Below are 12,416 nucleotides of genomic sequence, written 5' to 3'. Positions count from 1 at the left end.
TAAAGGAAACCCCTAAATTTGCCAGAAACAGAAACTGAAAGTATGAACTTAAACGCTTCAGTTGCAGCAGATCAGGTCATATGAGGACGGCTGCAGCTGAAACATGGCAGGAAAAGACCGAACAACAATTTACAAAGTCTTCGCTTTGACTTTAGCAGTTTGCGTTGATCTTTCTTTATTTTACGCATCAGGATTTGCTGGGATTCACAACGTTTTGGGACATTTTGCGCATCTGTGGCTTTCAGCAGCTCTACGATGGTCAGCAGTAACTATTACAACTCTACTGGTTCTGGGAGACCCGAACCCGCTGCTGATCCGGTTCATAACAGCCTACAGTCTGCTTCCAGCGGTGTATGAGACCGGAACCAGGGTTCTGTACCGGGAGGAGAGCCCATGCGGCCCGGTGGCGGATATTCGCTGCTGGCTGATGTTCGCCGGAGCTTCGCTCGGAGCGGCGCTGTTCTGGGAGATCACCATCCCGGACAGCGACGAGGAGGCCGGGAGTAAAGCCCAGAAACAGAAGTCCAGGGTTCTGTTCATGAGGGTTCTGCATCTGTACAGGCCCGACTATCCCAAGATGTTAGGAGGCTTGGTGTTCCTGTCACTGGCAGTTATTTGTAAGTGAACAATATGAGAACGCTTTCAGGAAAGATTAACAGTGATTAAAACACCATGAACAAATAATAACATACTGAAGTCATTATTTTATTATTTAGTAATGCATACAAGTAGTTTGGAAAGCTCAATGAAAGAAAAACGTATAGCCTATAAATCTTTGTTACTGTAGTTTTGGGTTTAAGTCGTTTCTATCATTTATGATGAAGATTAGATTACTCCTGTCAATTTGCTGAGTATTCTTTTAATAGTAATATCTAATGTGTGTGTTTGCTTTTAATCTCAGGTGAGATGTTCATCCCATTCTACACAGGAAGGGTCATTGACATCCTTGGTAGTCATTACCAGCAAAGTGAATTCCTGTCAGTTCTCCTTTTCATGGGCCTGTACTCTGTGGGAAGGTATGAAGCAAGAAGTTGATCTGCCACAGGAATCAGTAAACATCTGCATGTTTATGTTTTATAATCTAACTTTTATTTTCATTGACTTTGTAGTTCTGTGAGTGCTGGCTGTAGAGGAGGCATCTTGCTTTGTGCCATCAGTTCATTTACATGCAGAATCAAAGTGAAGTTGTTTAAAGCTTTGACCAAACAGGAGATTGGATTCTTTGAAATCATAAAGACAGGTAAGCATATTAATATTCATTCTTGTCAAACATGTAATGACAAATAATACAGTATATAGCAACAAAATAAAATGAGGCAATTTTTGTTTTCACATGAAGGTGAGATCACATCCAGATTGTCTAAAGACACCACACTGACAGGAAGGACAGTGTGTCTGAATGTCAACGTGATGCTGAGGACATTTATGAAGACGATGGGAATGATCTCCCTGATGATGAGTCTGTCATGGAAGCTCACATTCCTGGTACTGATGGAAACACCCATCACTGGCCTAATCCAGAACATTTATGACACGCACTATCAGGTAACATCAGAATGATAAACCCACAGACATAAGCTCAAAATGATTAATTGCCCCATTTAGAGATAATTATCAAAGAGATTTTTCTATAGCAAATATATGGAGAAAACTGAATATTGGGCTGATGGTAGGGCGGTCTTCCAACCTCAAAGTCTTGGAGCTACGTACCAAAGGGAAATCATCATAATACAAGTGGAAGCATGCAAAAAGCTACCTAGCAATTATACGACAGGTGCTACCCTGTAGCACCAATGAAGCTTTTTCTATTGTTAAATAATTTTTGACATGTCATGTATATTACATTGTAAACAAATAACTGATAACTGATTCTTTTATAATGTAACACTATCATGATCTGAAAATTTTATTAGGAGATGTCTGTATCATTTCCGGTCACAAATAAATATTTTTTTTAATGTGAAAAAATCTGTAACTGCCAGGGGTACGAGTAATTTTGACTCTAAATGCATGTATTTGTTTTCTAATCATTGCTCCACTAATAGTGGAAATTATAGAGGCCAATACAGACATTTTGGTAATAAACTACAAATATTTATAGACATATCATTTCCAGAGATTGTTAAACTTTTAGCATAGTTGCTGGTAGTCAGTTGATAGAAAAGTGCATAAATATAAAACCTACAAGGCACATTTTACAACATACAAAGCAACCGAGGCAGATGAAATTCAATAGATTCAAATTGATTTCATAATATCAGTTTGTACAAGTTTTCTATTTATGTGACTGGAATTGCTCAGTCCATTCACAGAACATAAAAGTTCTTTTAATGATATATTAAAATGTAAGCAATATAAAAACTAAATGAATATTTTTGCCTTCTTCATTCTCTCCTCAGAGGTTGTCCCAGGAAATGCAGGACTCAATGGCTCGAACAAATGATGCTGCCAATGAGGTTGTCTTTGGTATTCGTGTGGTGCGAAGTTTCAACACAAAGAAACATGAAGCTGATCGTTATAATAAACGACTAACAGAAACTCAATCACTGAAAACTCGCCGTGACATTGTTGGTGCTATTTACCTGCTTGCACGGAGGGTAAGAAGTTTGTTTTAATTTATCTTAGAACGTCATACAGCTTATGTGACATGTTCTGTGGATGTGTGTCTGTAGTTGACAGGTTTGGCAATGCAGGTCTTCATTTTGTACTATGGCAGACTCTTCATCCAAATGGGACAGATGACCACTGGAAACCTGGTTTCCTTCATTATTTACCAGTCAGACCTGGGAGACAACATCAGGGTGGGTGTACCATTGTGCTGTCAGCTGATATTTTTGATAATGTAACAAATATATACTAATATTATATACTGCTTTAATGTTTAAAATAACACTGACAAAAAATGTAGCCCGATTGTTTTGGTGAACTTAATTTTTTTGGTCACAGAGTAACTATTTGAAATACTGTGTTGGTAAAATATTTTCTAACAGTGTCTCTTGAATATCACATCTGTTTAATAAACAAGCAGATGCTCTATGCTCTATATATGCATTGTATTATGTGGTTGTTTTTAAGTGCAGAGGTTGATTCAAATAAGAATCTTGAGCTTTTATATCTTCTTAAAGACAAACATAACTGAAACAATCTCATTACAGAGAGATGAGTTATTACAAGAAATTTTCTGGGTCTGGGGTTCATGCTATGTCTTTGAAGCATATTTCAAATCAGATTGTCTAATAGAGTTGTTTTCTTCCAGACTCTTACATATATCTTCGGTGACATGCTGAACTCTGTGATGGCTGCTGGGAAAGTGTTTGAGTACATGGACCGGAAACCTCAGATCAGCACAGATGGAAAACTGAAACCGGATCAGCTGGAAGGACGCATCAACTACTGTGGTCTGAACTTCGCTTATCCTTCGAACCCTGAGAAAACTGTACTGCAGGTCAGAAAAACTGTTACCTTTAGGTTTAGTTTGATGAAGTCATGTGGCCATTTTAACACAGCTGATAAGGGAAATTATCAATTTCAAATATTGCAGTTGTACTTTGTGATTTTCACAGTCTCTGTTTTTGCCTCAGGATTTTAGTTTGGAGTTGAAGCCAGGCCAGGTGACCGCTCTGGTTGGTCCGTCTGGAGAAGGAAAAAGTACCTGTGTGAGTCTCCTACAGCGATTATATGAGCCTCAAGATGGAGAAATATTCCTGGATGGAGAACCGCTGAAATCCTATGATCACCACTTCTTCCACAAGAAGGTATTTTCTTTTTTAAATCCTCTTTTTCTGTTTTAAAATAATTTAAAATGTATTAAACTGGAATAAATAAATCTTCTGTATTTTCCTTGTATATGTAAAGAGTGTTACTTACAAAATCTAAAATAAATATATTTAACAGATAGCAGTGGTGAGCCAGGAGCCTGTCCTCTTCTCTGGATCCATCAGAGATAACATCACCTACGGACTCATTGACTGTTCACAAGAGAAGATTGAGGAAGCAGCACGAAAAGCCAACGCCCACGTTTTTATTCACCAACTAGAGAAAGGCTACGACACAGGTAAACCGGTCTGACTTCACCTCATCCTGTTTACATGACTGAATGCAAGCAAAACGAATGTTTTATATTTGATGGTAATTAATCATGAAAATAAAAAACAAAAAGAAACTGAATGATCAAGATGGCGAATGAAACATAATTTCTGAGGATGTATACATTGTTTGAAGGGCTAGTTATATTCAATCTTTTTTTTTTCATTTGTCTGGTTTTTGACATTAAATAAATGAATCTCAGTTCTAATTGATGTTTTTTACTTTAATAGAGGTGGGTGAGAGCGGCGGCCAGTTATCTAAGAGTGAGAGGCAGCGGATCGGCATCGCCCGAGCTCTGGTCAGAGAGCCGAAAATCATCATTCTGGATGAAATTACCAGCTCTCTGGATGCTGAGAGTGAAAACAAGGTATGGTGTGATTTCATTCCTTTATAGGGCCATGTTAGCATGGATGTTCCTTACTTTACATGAGATAAACATTTTAACAGATTATTTATTTTTACCATCTGAAACCATTTTTAATCATAAAACCTAGAATATTGCACACTGATTTTGCAAATATAATGTTACATAATTTGAGCTATTTACATAATGAACCTGTGAAATATTTTGTTTTTTCCTTTTATATTTATCATTGTGCATAATGAAAATAGACTGAATGCTTCTGAAATGCTGTGTATGAAATATTAAAATGATATTTGTTGACTGAATTGTTTATTTGTCATTGTCTGTGCAGGTTCTTCAGGGCCTGGCCAGCTGCCCCAACCAGACCCTGCTGGTGATCGCTCACAGACTGAAGACCATCGAGAATGCAGATCACATTGTTGTGGTTAGAGGAGGTAAAGTGGAGGAGAAAGGGACCCACAAGGAGCTGATGGAGCTGCAGGGAAGCTACCATAAACTGATCAATGAACTGTTTGATGATACAAACTCACCAGAGTGAACGACTGCAAATTATCTCTACTGAAACTGTAACCTAAAGTCAGGTGAAGGAAGTATTTTCTATGCCTGCTGTATAATGGATATTTTTGTATATAGTGAGTTTAGATAGTTTTGTACAGACATTAAAGATGTTTTTAAAACTTTTTATTTATTTTAAGGATTGTTGATGTAATCATGAAATGAAAGTGTCTTTTGTCAGATTTATTCTGATGATCTAATTTTCTGATTCATGTTCTGGGAAATTATTGACCCAACAGATGAATGTTGTTGCTATAAATCATCATTTATAATCAGAATGGCCAAAGGTTGCTTTGTGGTTGGTACGTCTCAAATAAAAGGTCAATCAACACCTGAACCGCTTTTTACTGAATGTCTTTGTTTAAAATTAGTTTCTTATTTTTTTTATTTCATATTTATACAAATATTTTGCCAAATCTGTTCTCTAGTCAGTTAAGACCTACACAGAATGAACTTTATAGAAATGAGCTCAAAGCAACATTTACTTCATAAATGAGAACAAAAGTAAGAGAACAAAAACAGTTGAAAAGAAAACCTTTAAAACAATATTAACTACATAAAGACATCCGTCTGTTGTCTTCAGGTCCAATGACATCTCTGGGTTTCCCTCCTGAAATCCATCATATCCTTCATAATTCAGATTTTAAGGATTATCTAAGCACCAGAATCTGTTCACTGTTGCTGCAGTAAAGATTAAAGTGATTTAACCCCTTGCAGAATAAGGCTTAAAATAATCTTTTAATATTAAACATATCTTTCTTGTGACTGAATGTAACTTCATTCTGAGTGACTCTGACACTCATGACTTGAATGTGAGAGAGAAATTATGGGAGAAACTTATTATTAGAGATCATTGCAAAAGATTATTGTCAAATTACAGATGGAAATTTTTTAAAACTTGACATAATTATATTTAGGGTTGGACAACTTTAGAATTATTCTACATGTCAGTTTTTATTAAAATGAGTTATAGCTAATACATTTTTTATGTATTTAATATTGTTTTGTTATATTTTGAGAGATTCCAGTCCCATTTCTGGTCAGAAACAAACTAGTTTTATGTATGTAAAACTTAATCTGCAGGGGTATGAATAATTTTGGACTTTGGCTTACATTGGTGTTTTTAAATGCTGAGTACAAAAATGAAAGAAGTTTTGGTGGCAAGCCTCAGGGTTTGGGTTTTATAGTCCAGTCTAACCTGGAAAGTCCCAGATAATCAAACTTGCTTTCCTTCTGGCAGAGAATCAGGAATGAGGAAAGCTGCTTTTTCATTTGTGTCAGTTTTAAAATATTATATTTATCGACTGAGATCGAGCTCAGCATAGAAAACGACTGACGCCATCTTATTACAACACCTGTGCAGCAACAAAATGGAGTCCAGGCTGATGTGTCTCTAGAGCAGAGCTGGGTAGTAACTTTAGTAAAAAAAAAAACTTCTAGGAGAACTTATACAGAACAACACATTTTATTTTCAGATTAAAAATATTATTTTGTAGTAAAGCTTCTCTTACATGAGCAAAAACTCTGGACACGCCACCCTCCACTTGCTTAACTTCACACAATACAGAACAAAAACATTTTCAGTAGAGACACTTTTTATTCCTTCTTCTAATGTCATTTTTTCTACTGAGCCATTTGATCTTAATATTTCTTTGGCTCTGTTTAAATGATTATATCAACCTAAATGGGAGGATTTGGATCTCCTGTGAGATTAAGAGTCAGTTTTTATTTCACTATCATTAATCACTAATGTTGTGATCTATGAAAAAACTATTGAAGAGTTTAAAACATGACTGGTTGGATAAACAGTTTCCTCCAGAACCTGAACTCAGTTTTAAGTCCAGCTGCCCACCAGCAATCATGCACCACCTGCAGCTAAAACTTGACCCAAACTGAGTCATCAGCAGAACCCAAACACAGCAGATAATCTACAACAGGATGACAAAACAGGAAAAGAGTCAAAGTTCTGACTGCAGTCAGACTAAAATGTTGTGCTTAAGGCTTTGCAGGAATCAGGAATAAATGTCAGCAAATCTCAATGAACTGAAGAAACTTTATAAGGAAGATTCGACTAAAATGATGTGATAAAGTCAGACAGAAAATTCTCCACATAATTACTTAGAGCTTCTCCATTTTGACTATGTCTTTGTTCAATAAAACAATTAGAAAAGTATTGTGTTTTTTTATTATCCTTGAGGTTATATTTATATATTTTTAGAAAATAGTGAAAAAAACCTGACAGTATTTATTTTACTACATTTTATGACATTAGGTGAAAATGAAAGCATTTCTGTAAGCCTGGGTTGGGCTTCGTATCCTGAACTGACCTGCAGAGCCGTTTCCTGTAAACATAGTTTTTCTTTTTGTTCAGGCTGTTTGGAAATTTGCCTGAGGGTTTATATCATAAACAGAAATAACCAATGAAAACCATCTCCTTTATCAACTCAGGTCGAGTTTAGTTTTGGTAACCATGGACACCATTTTGTTGCAAAAAGATGCCCGTCCACAAAATGGAAACTAAGTCATGTGTCTTAAAGGTTAGGTATTTCTTTTAGACACGAACAGTAATCATTTATTTAAGAGTTTGTGAGCTGTGCTGATATTTGTAAATTCTTTCTTAATCTCCATTTGTGATGGTTTCTAGATAAAGTTCAAACTACACCAGTTTTTGAGAGAACATGTTTACTTAAGTATCTGATTATTTAGGATGAAATAGGAAAGAAAGTCACAGTAAAACAAATATATGTTCTGCGTACAGTTACTATATAATATTAAGGACTTATTTTTTAAATGTGATGTTATGGATTTGAACAAAATAATACCCACATTTTTCTTGGTTTAAGGTGCTTTTAAAAGTGGTTTCAGCCATAATGCAATGACTGAGTTCTCCTGTGAGGGTAAAAGTTTGTTTTTATTTTATATTAATATAAATTCATAAATGTCCCTGGTCTTCTAAAGAAAAGTAATTGCTCTGACTTTAAAACACAGAAGTTTCGATGAGCAGGTTCCTCTCAGGCTCAGTGACTCATTGTTTTTCTTGGCTGTTTTTCTTGGCTGTTTCCCATCAGCCATTTCTGCCACCTGCAGGTAAAAAAGGCAGAAGAGCAGAAAGGTAACCTGCCTATCGCCGCCTAACGCCGCCATCTTATGATGACGGTTTCAAATTTCAATCACCTAATGGCCGACACTGGAAGAGATTCAACCTGTTTTAATTCTACGATTTTACATTACAGGGCCATAAAATGATTTTTAACAACTCTGCACTCAAATATGTATAAAAATACATCAGTTATTAAAAAAGCCAAGTGTTTGTAACAAACTTTGCATACTCCTGTTGCTTCTGCATTTAGGTGGATGATGTTAGTTTCCGAGAGCTGGTGATCAGTTTAAATACCGTAATAAAACCAGGAGTTATGACAACATAACACACACACAGGTGTGTGTAGCACAATGCCAGGGTGAAAAGAGTTGCACTTTATGAAAATAACAAAGGTGTTTTAGTGGCCCAGTCAAAGTCCAGACCTCAACCCAGTTGAAACAGTACAGGAAACTAAATAAATGTCAGAAAACAGAGTGGAGCAAAATTCCTTCACAGTCAAACTAAAAACAATTACAAGTTATTTCTAGTTTAAATAAATTTCAATCCACAGGAATTTGGCCTTATTCAGGTTAAATGAATAAAGACAGTTTGAAACCTGTTGTATTTGGATTTAAATAATTTTGGAACCTGGTAAAAGCAACAACAACAACAACAACAACAACCAAAAATATTATAATAGGGGAATCAACTGAAATCCACAAAGTGCCACAACTGTATATTTCTTGTATTTTTAAGCTACCTGAAATAATTCAAACACAACATGTGAAAATGAAACTGTGAGGATTTGAGTTTTCTGTGTGTTTATTTTGGTTTCTGTCTGTTGAGTCTCTGTGTTGTCCTGGCTACCCCTTGATTGGTTACACCTGTTCGTTGTCTCCCTGTGTATCTAAACCCACCTGTGCTCCTTGTTTCCTTGTCTATGCTGCCGTCTTACATCTTGTCTGCTGTCTAGCTGGCATTGATTCATACCAGTGCTACCAGTTTTAGTTCCTAGCCTTTTGCTCATCTGTGCTGCCTGGACATTTGGGTTATTTGTGTTATTCATCATTAAATCATCACTTCTTTCATTTCAATCTGGGTCCACAGAGTCTTCCTCACCATCTCTACTACCGTAAATCATGACAGAAAGTAGTTTGGATGGCGAGCATCATGCAGTATTTATGCGTTGGGCTTTTTTGTTTAAACTGACATGGAGAAGTTATGGCCTTCATGACAGTTTTTATTTGGTTTAATCTGTGAAGTTTTATTGAAAGCTCCTTTAATATTCGTGTTATAAATAACAATACCCATAGTGATTATGCCAAAGCCTTTCCTCCTTTTATTGAAGATGAATCTTAGATTTGGTAACATTTGACACTGTGTTGTAAAAACACTGATATGAAGTCGATCAGGACGTCCTTTAAGCACAGTGTCTCGTCTCTTTGCTGTTTCCGATCAGCAGCTTTTGCCTCCTGTGGGTTAAAACAAACAAACACAAAGTCACCACGCCTAACAGCCGCCATCTTAGGATGGGTTTTTGCATATGAAACACAAAATGGCTGGTAATGAAGACATAAAATCAACAACAACACCGTCAAATAAACAATAACATAACTGGCTTGGTCTCCTAACTTCATGAGAATTAAGGTTCTGGTTTTGTGATTAAAAATCTATGACAGTTTCTGTATGTCTCTTATAAGCTACATTGAAGCATTTTGTTTCAGAACATGAAAGTAAAACTAATTTAATGCTCATCAGAATGTGGTAACTGTGGGTTGGGCTTTATAGGCCTGGAAAGTCCCTGATATGTTTTTATTTTATTGAAGAGTTTTATTGGAGAGTTTCCTGTTGGCATGTGGCATAAACACCGAGGCCTGCAGTGGTTATGATGATCACCAGCTCCCTCTATCGACAGACGCTGAGCTCACCTTACAAAACATTTGACGCCATTTTGCTGATAAGACTGAACAACCACAAAATGGAGACTAAAGTCACGTATCTCAAAGTTTATAGATTTGGTCCTTTGTGAGTTTGCTGAGAAAATATTTTATTTATTCTGACAAACTTACTTACATTTTTATCTCTATTAAATTGAAACATGACTAAACAAATCTTCTTGAACTGTTTTATAAATGTTAAACTTCTCCTACATCATGCAAGGTTGAGGTTGAGGTGATTAATGAACAATCTGATCATCAGATCATCACAGATTGGGAACATTCACTCACACATAAATGCAGTTTAGCTTTAAAACGTAGCCAATTTATTTATGGGAATGGTTTGTTTTTAATTCTGGGAGGAAAATTTTTCTTGCTTTTATTTATTAATTTCATTATTTAACCAGTAATAAAAGGGTTAAATGAGGTAAAAATTTTGTTTTTATTTTTAATGTGTATTTACTCCTCTGCATAAATCACTAAATCTTGCGATCCGACTGAATACAGAAGCTGTTACAAGTTAAAACATGACTTTTTGGAGACAGCGGGTTTATGACTCATCTTTAATGTTGGCTGCTTCCCATCAGAAAGCCGGTGGTGAAAAAGCGGGAGGGAACGGCGCCAGCAGCCGCCATCTTAGGACGAGATAAAAGTTTCAAACACAAAATGGACGACACTGAACAGACTGACAATGACATTATAAAAGACAATGTGTAATTGATTTGTTCTGTTTTTATAAAAGTTTGATAATAAGACTAATGTGCATTTTCCATATTCATTGTTCTCCACCCTCTTTTTAAACGTTATGCACCAGTTCCTCTGAATGTGCGTTCATGTTGTGGAGCTTTTCACCAAACCAGTTCTGCACCATACCACTGAGCCACAGCCAGGCTGGGAAGTCCCGACTCGTGTTTCTTTCACTTTCTGTCTCTATTGTTGTGTAATCATCACTGACTGCCAAACTGAGCCAAACCGCAGGCACAGGTCAGATCTTGTGACTGAAACCGTGATGTGTCAGACTTTGACTTTTAGGTGATTTCTTTTTTCTCTTTTTTTTATCAGTAAAGTTTGTTACGGGAAATTTCTGGAGCTCGTTCACTTAGGAATAAAAATTTGTCAGCTATTGTATTAAAATCTGCCAATCTGAGCAGCTGAGGTCATATGGGACTCCTACCGGCGATGTTTCTACACTGCTTGTGTGACGCACTTCATATTTCTAAACTTCAAAAGATCATTTTAATGCAAAAAGCAGAAAAGTTTGATGACTAAAAATTCAGATGAGCTCTGATTTGTAGCATCTTGCTTTGATTGTCTGGAATCAACATTTAACCAGATATTTAATTGTTCAATTTACTTATGTGTTCACTTTAAAAACCAGCCATTAGTTCGAGTTCTTATGGGATACAACCTAAGTACAACCAAATGTATCCAGTACTGATAAATACACTACAGTCATTTTTGTAAAATAACTGAATATTAATGCATCCATCACTAAACAGGTGCTTACATCTAATATCAATATCTTTCTGCAACAATAATTTGAATATTTTTAAATTAAATAATATCTTTTTTGGTTTATATTGCTTTTAAACATTAATCCATGCTTGAACTGTAACTTCTGCTTCTACTAATGAGACATGAAACCATAAAATCAGTTTCCTCTTAATTAAAACAGATTGGCAACGCAGGTAAGATTCTCACTTTTTATCCATTACAGGGTTTGTAGTTTTCATTGACAAAAAAAGCTAAATTCATTTCAAGCTTGTTGACCTTTTGGGAGGTCATCATCCTCAGCTGCAAGCTATTTTCTCAAACTTTATTGTTGTTAAACTTCCCCTATTTGTTTCTGTAACATCATCCTCTATGTGTAAATAATATGAAATGTTTTGTAAGTTTTTTCACATAACCTGTAAACTTTGCTTTACTGGATAACTTGTACTTCTCCTTGCTACAACTGTTTAGTGTTTCCCTGAAATACTCCATAAACTTTGAACTTTCCCTCATGTGAACTTGCTTCAATTTTACTTGTGTAATTAGAAACAAATAAACATGATGTACTTATAACTCAAATATATCACTGTGAAATCACAATGGAGGGTTTTTGTTTTTTTGTTTTTCCCGAAGAGTTTTTGCGGCACTAGTGGCTCGTATTTTTTCCACAGTAGGCAGACAGGAAGGAGGGGGGAAGACATGCGGTAAAGATCGTCGGGACCGGGAATCGAACCCGCGACGAGGACTAAGGCCTCCAAACGTGGGGCGTGCTAACCCGCTGCACCACCACAGCACGCCCCGACAATGGAGGGTTTTTGACTTTAACAAGGCCATTCCTCAGTTTTGTATACATTCATAGATAACGCTGTATTAGTGCATAAGGTTTTTATCAAAATGGAGATGG

The 12,416-nt window shown here is 36.2% G+C and overlaps 1 protein-coding gene across 1 annotated transcript; it reads left to right on the top strand.

Moving 5' to 3' along the window:
* Positions 1-43: 43 nt before the first annotated feature.
* On the top strand, positions 44-5,342 carry tap2a (transporter associated with antigen processing, subunit type a). Its single transcript, XM_028036931.1, has 11 exons — positions 44-617; positions 902-1,016; positions 1,110-1,240; positions 1,340-1,545; positions 2,400-2,597; positions 2,673-2,801; positions 3,257-3,445; positions 3,582-3,755; positions 3,895-4,054; positions 4,317-4,453; positions 4,782-5,342. The coding sequence occupies exons 1-11, from the start codon at positions 104-106 to the stop codon at positions 4,986-4,988; spliced, it is 2,160 nt and encodes a 719-aa protein (XP_027892732.1). The 5' UTR covers positions 44-103; the 3' UTR covers positions 4,989-5,342.
* The last annotated feature ends 7,074 nt before the right edge of the window (positions 5,343-12,416 follow it).

The sequence above is a fragment of the Xiphophorus couchianus genome, chromosome 13, assembly GCF_001444195.1.
Source record: "Xiphophorus couchianus chromosome 13, X_couchianus-1.0, whole genome shotgun sequence".
Lineage (NCBI taxonomy): Eukaryota > Metazoa > Chordata > Actinopteri > Cyprinodontiformes > Poeciliidae > Xiphophorus > Xiphophorus couchianus.
This window is presented reverse-complemented; position numbering and strand designations above follow the sequence as displayed.

Bases quoted from the DNA above. Each gene is read 5' to 3' on its own strand.
- tap2a (XM_028036931.1), top strand. From the start codon at position 104: ATGGCAGGAAAAGACCGAACAACAATTTACAAAGTCTTCGCTTTGACT. The intron at 1,241-1,339 runs GTAAGCATATTA...TTTCACATGAAG, and splicing joins CTTTGAAATCATAAAGACAG to GTGAGATCACATCCAGATTG. The intron at 3,446-3,581 runs GTCAGAAAAACT...TTTTTGCCTCAG, and splicing joins CTGAGAAAACTGTACTGCAG to GATTTTAGTTTGGAGTTGAA.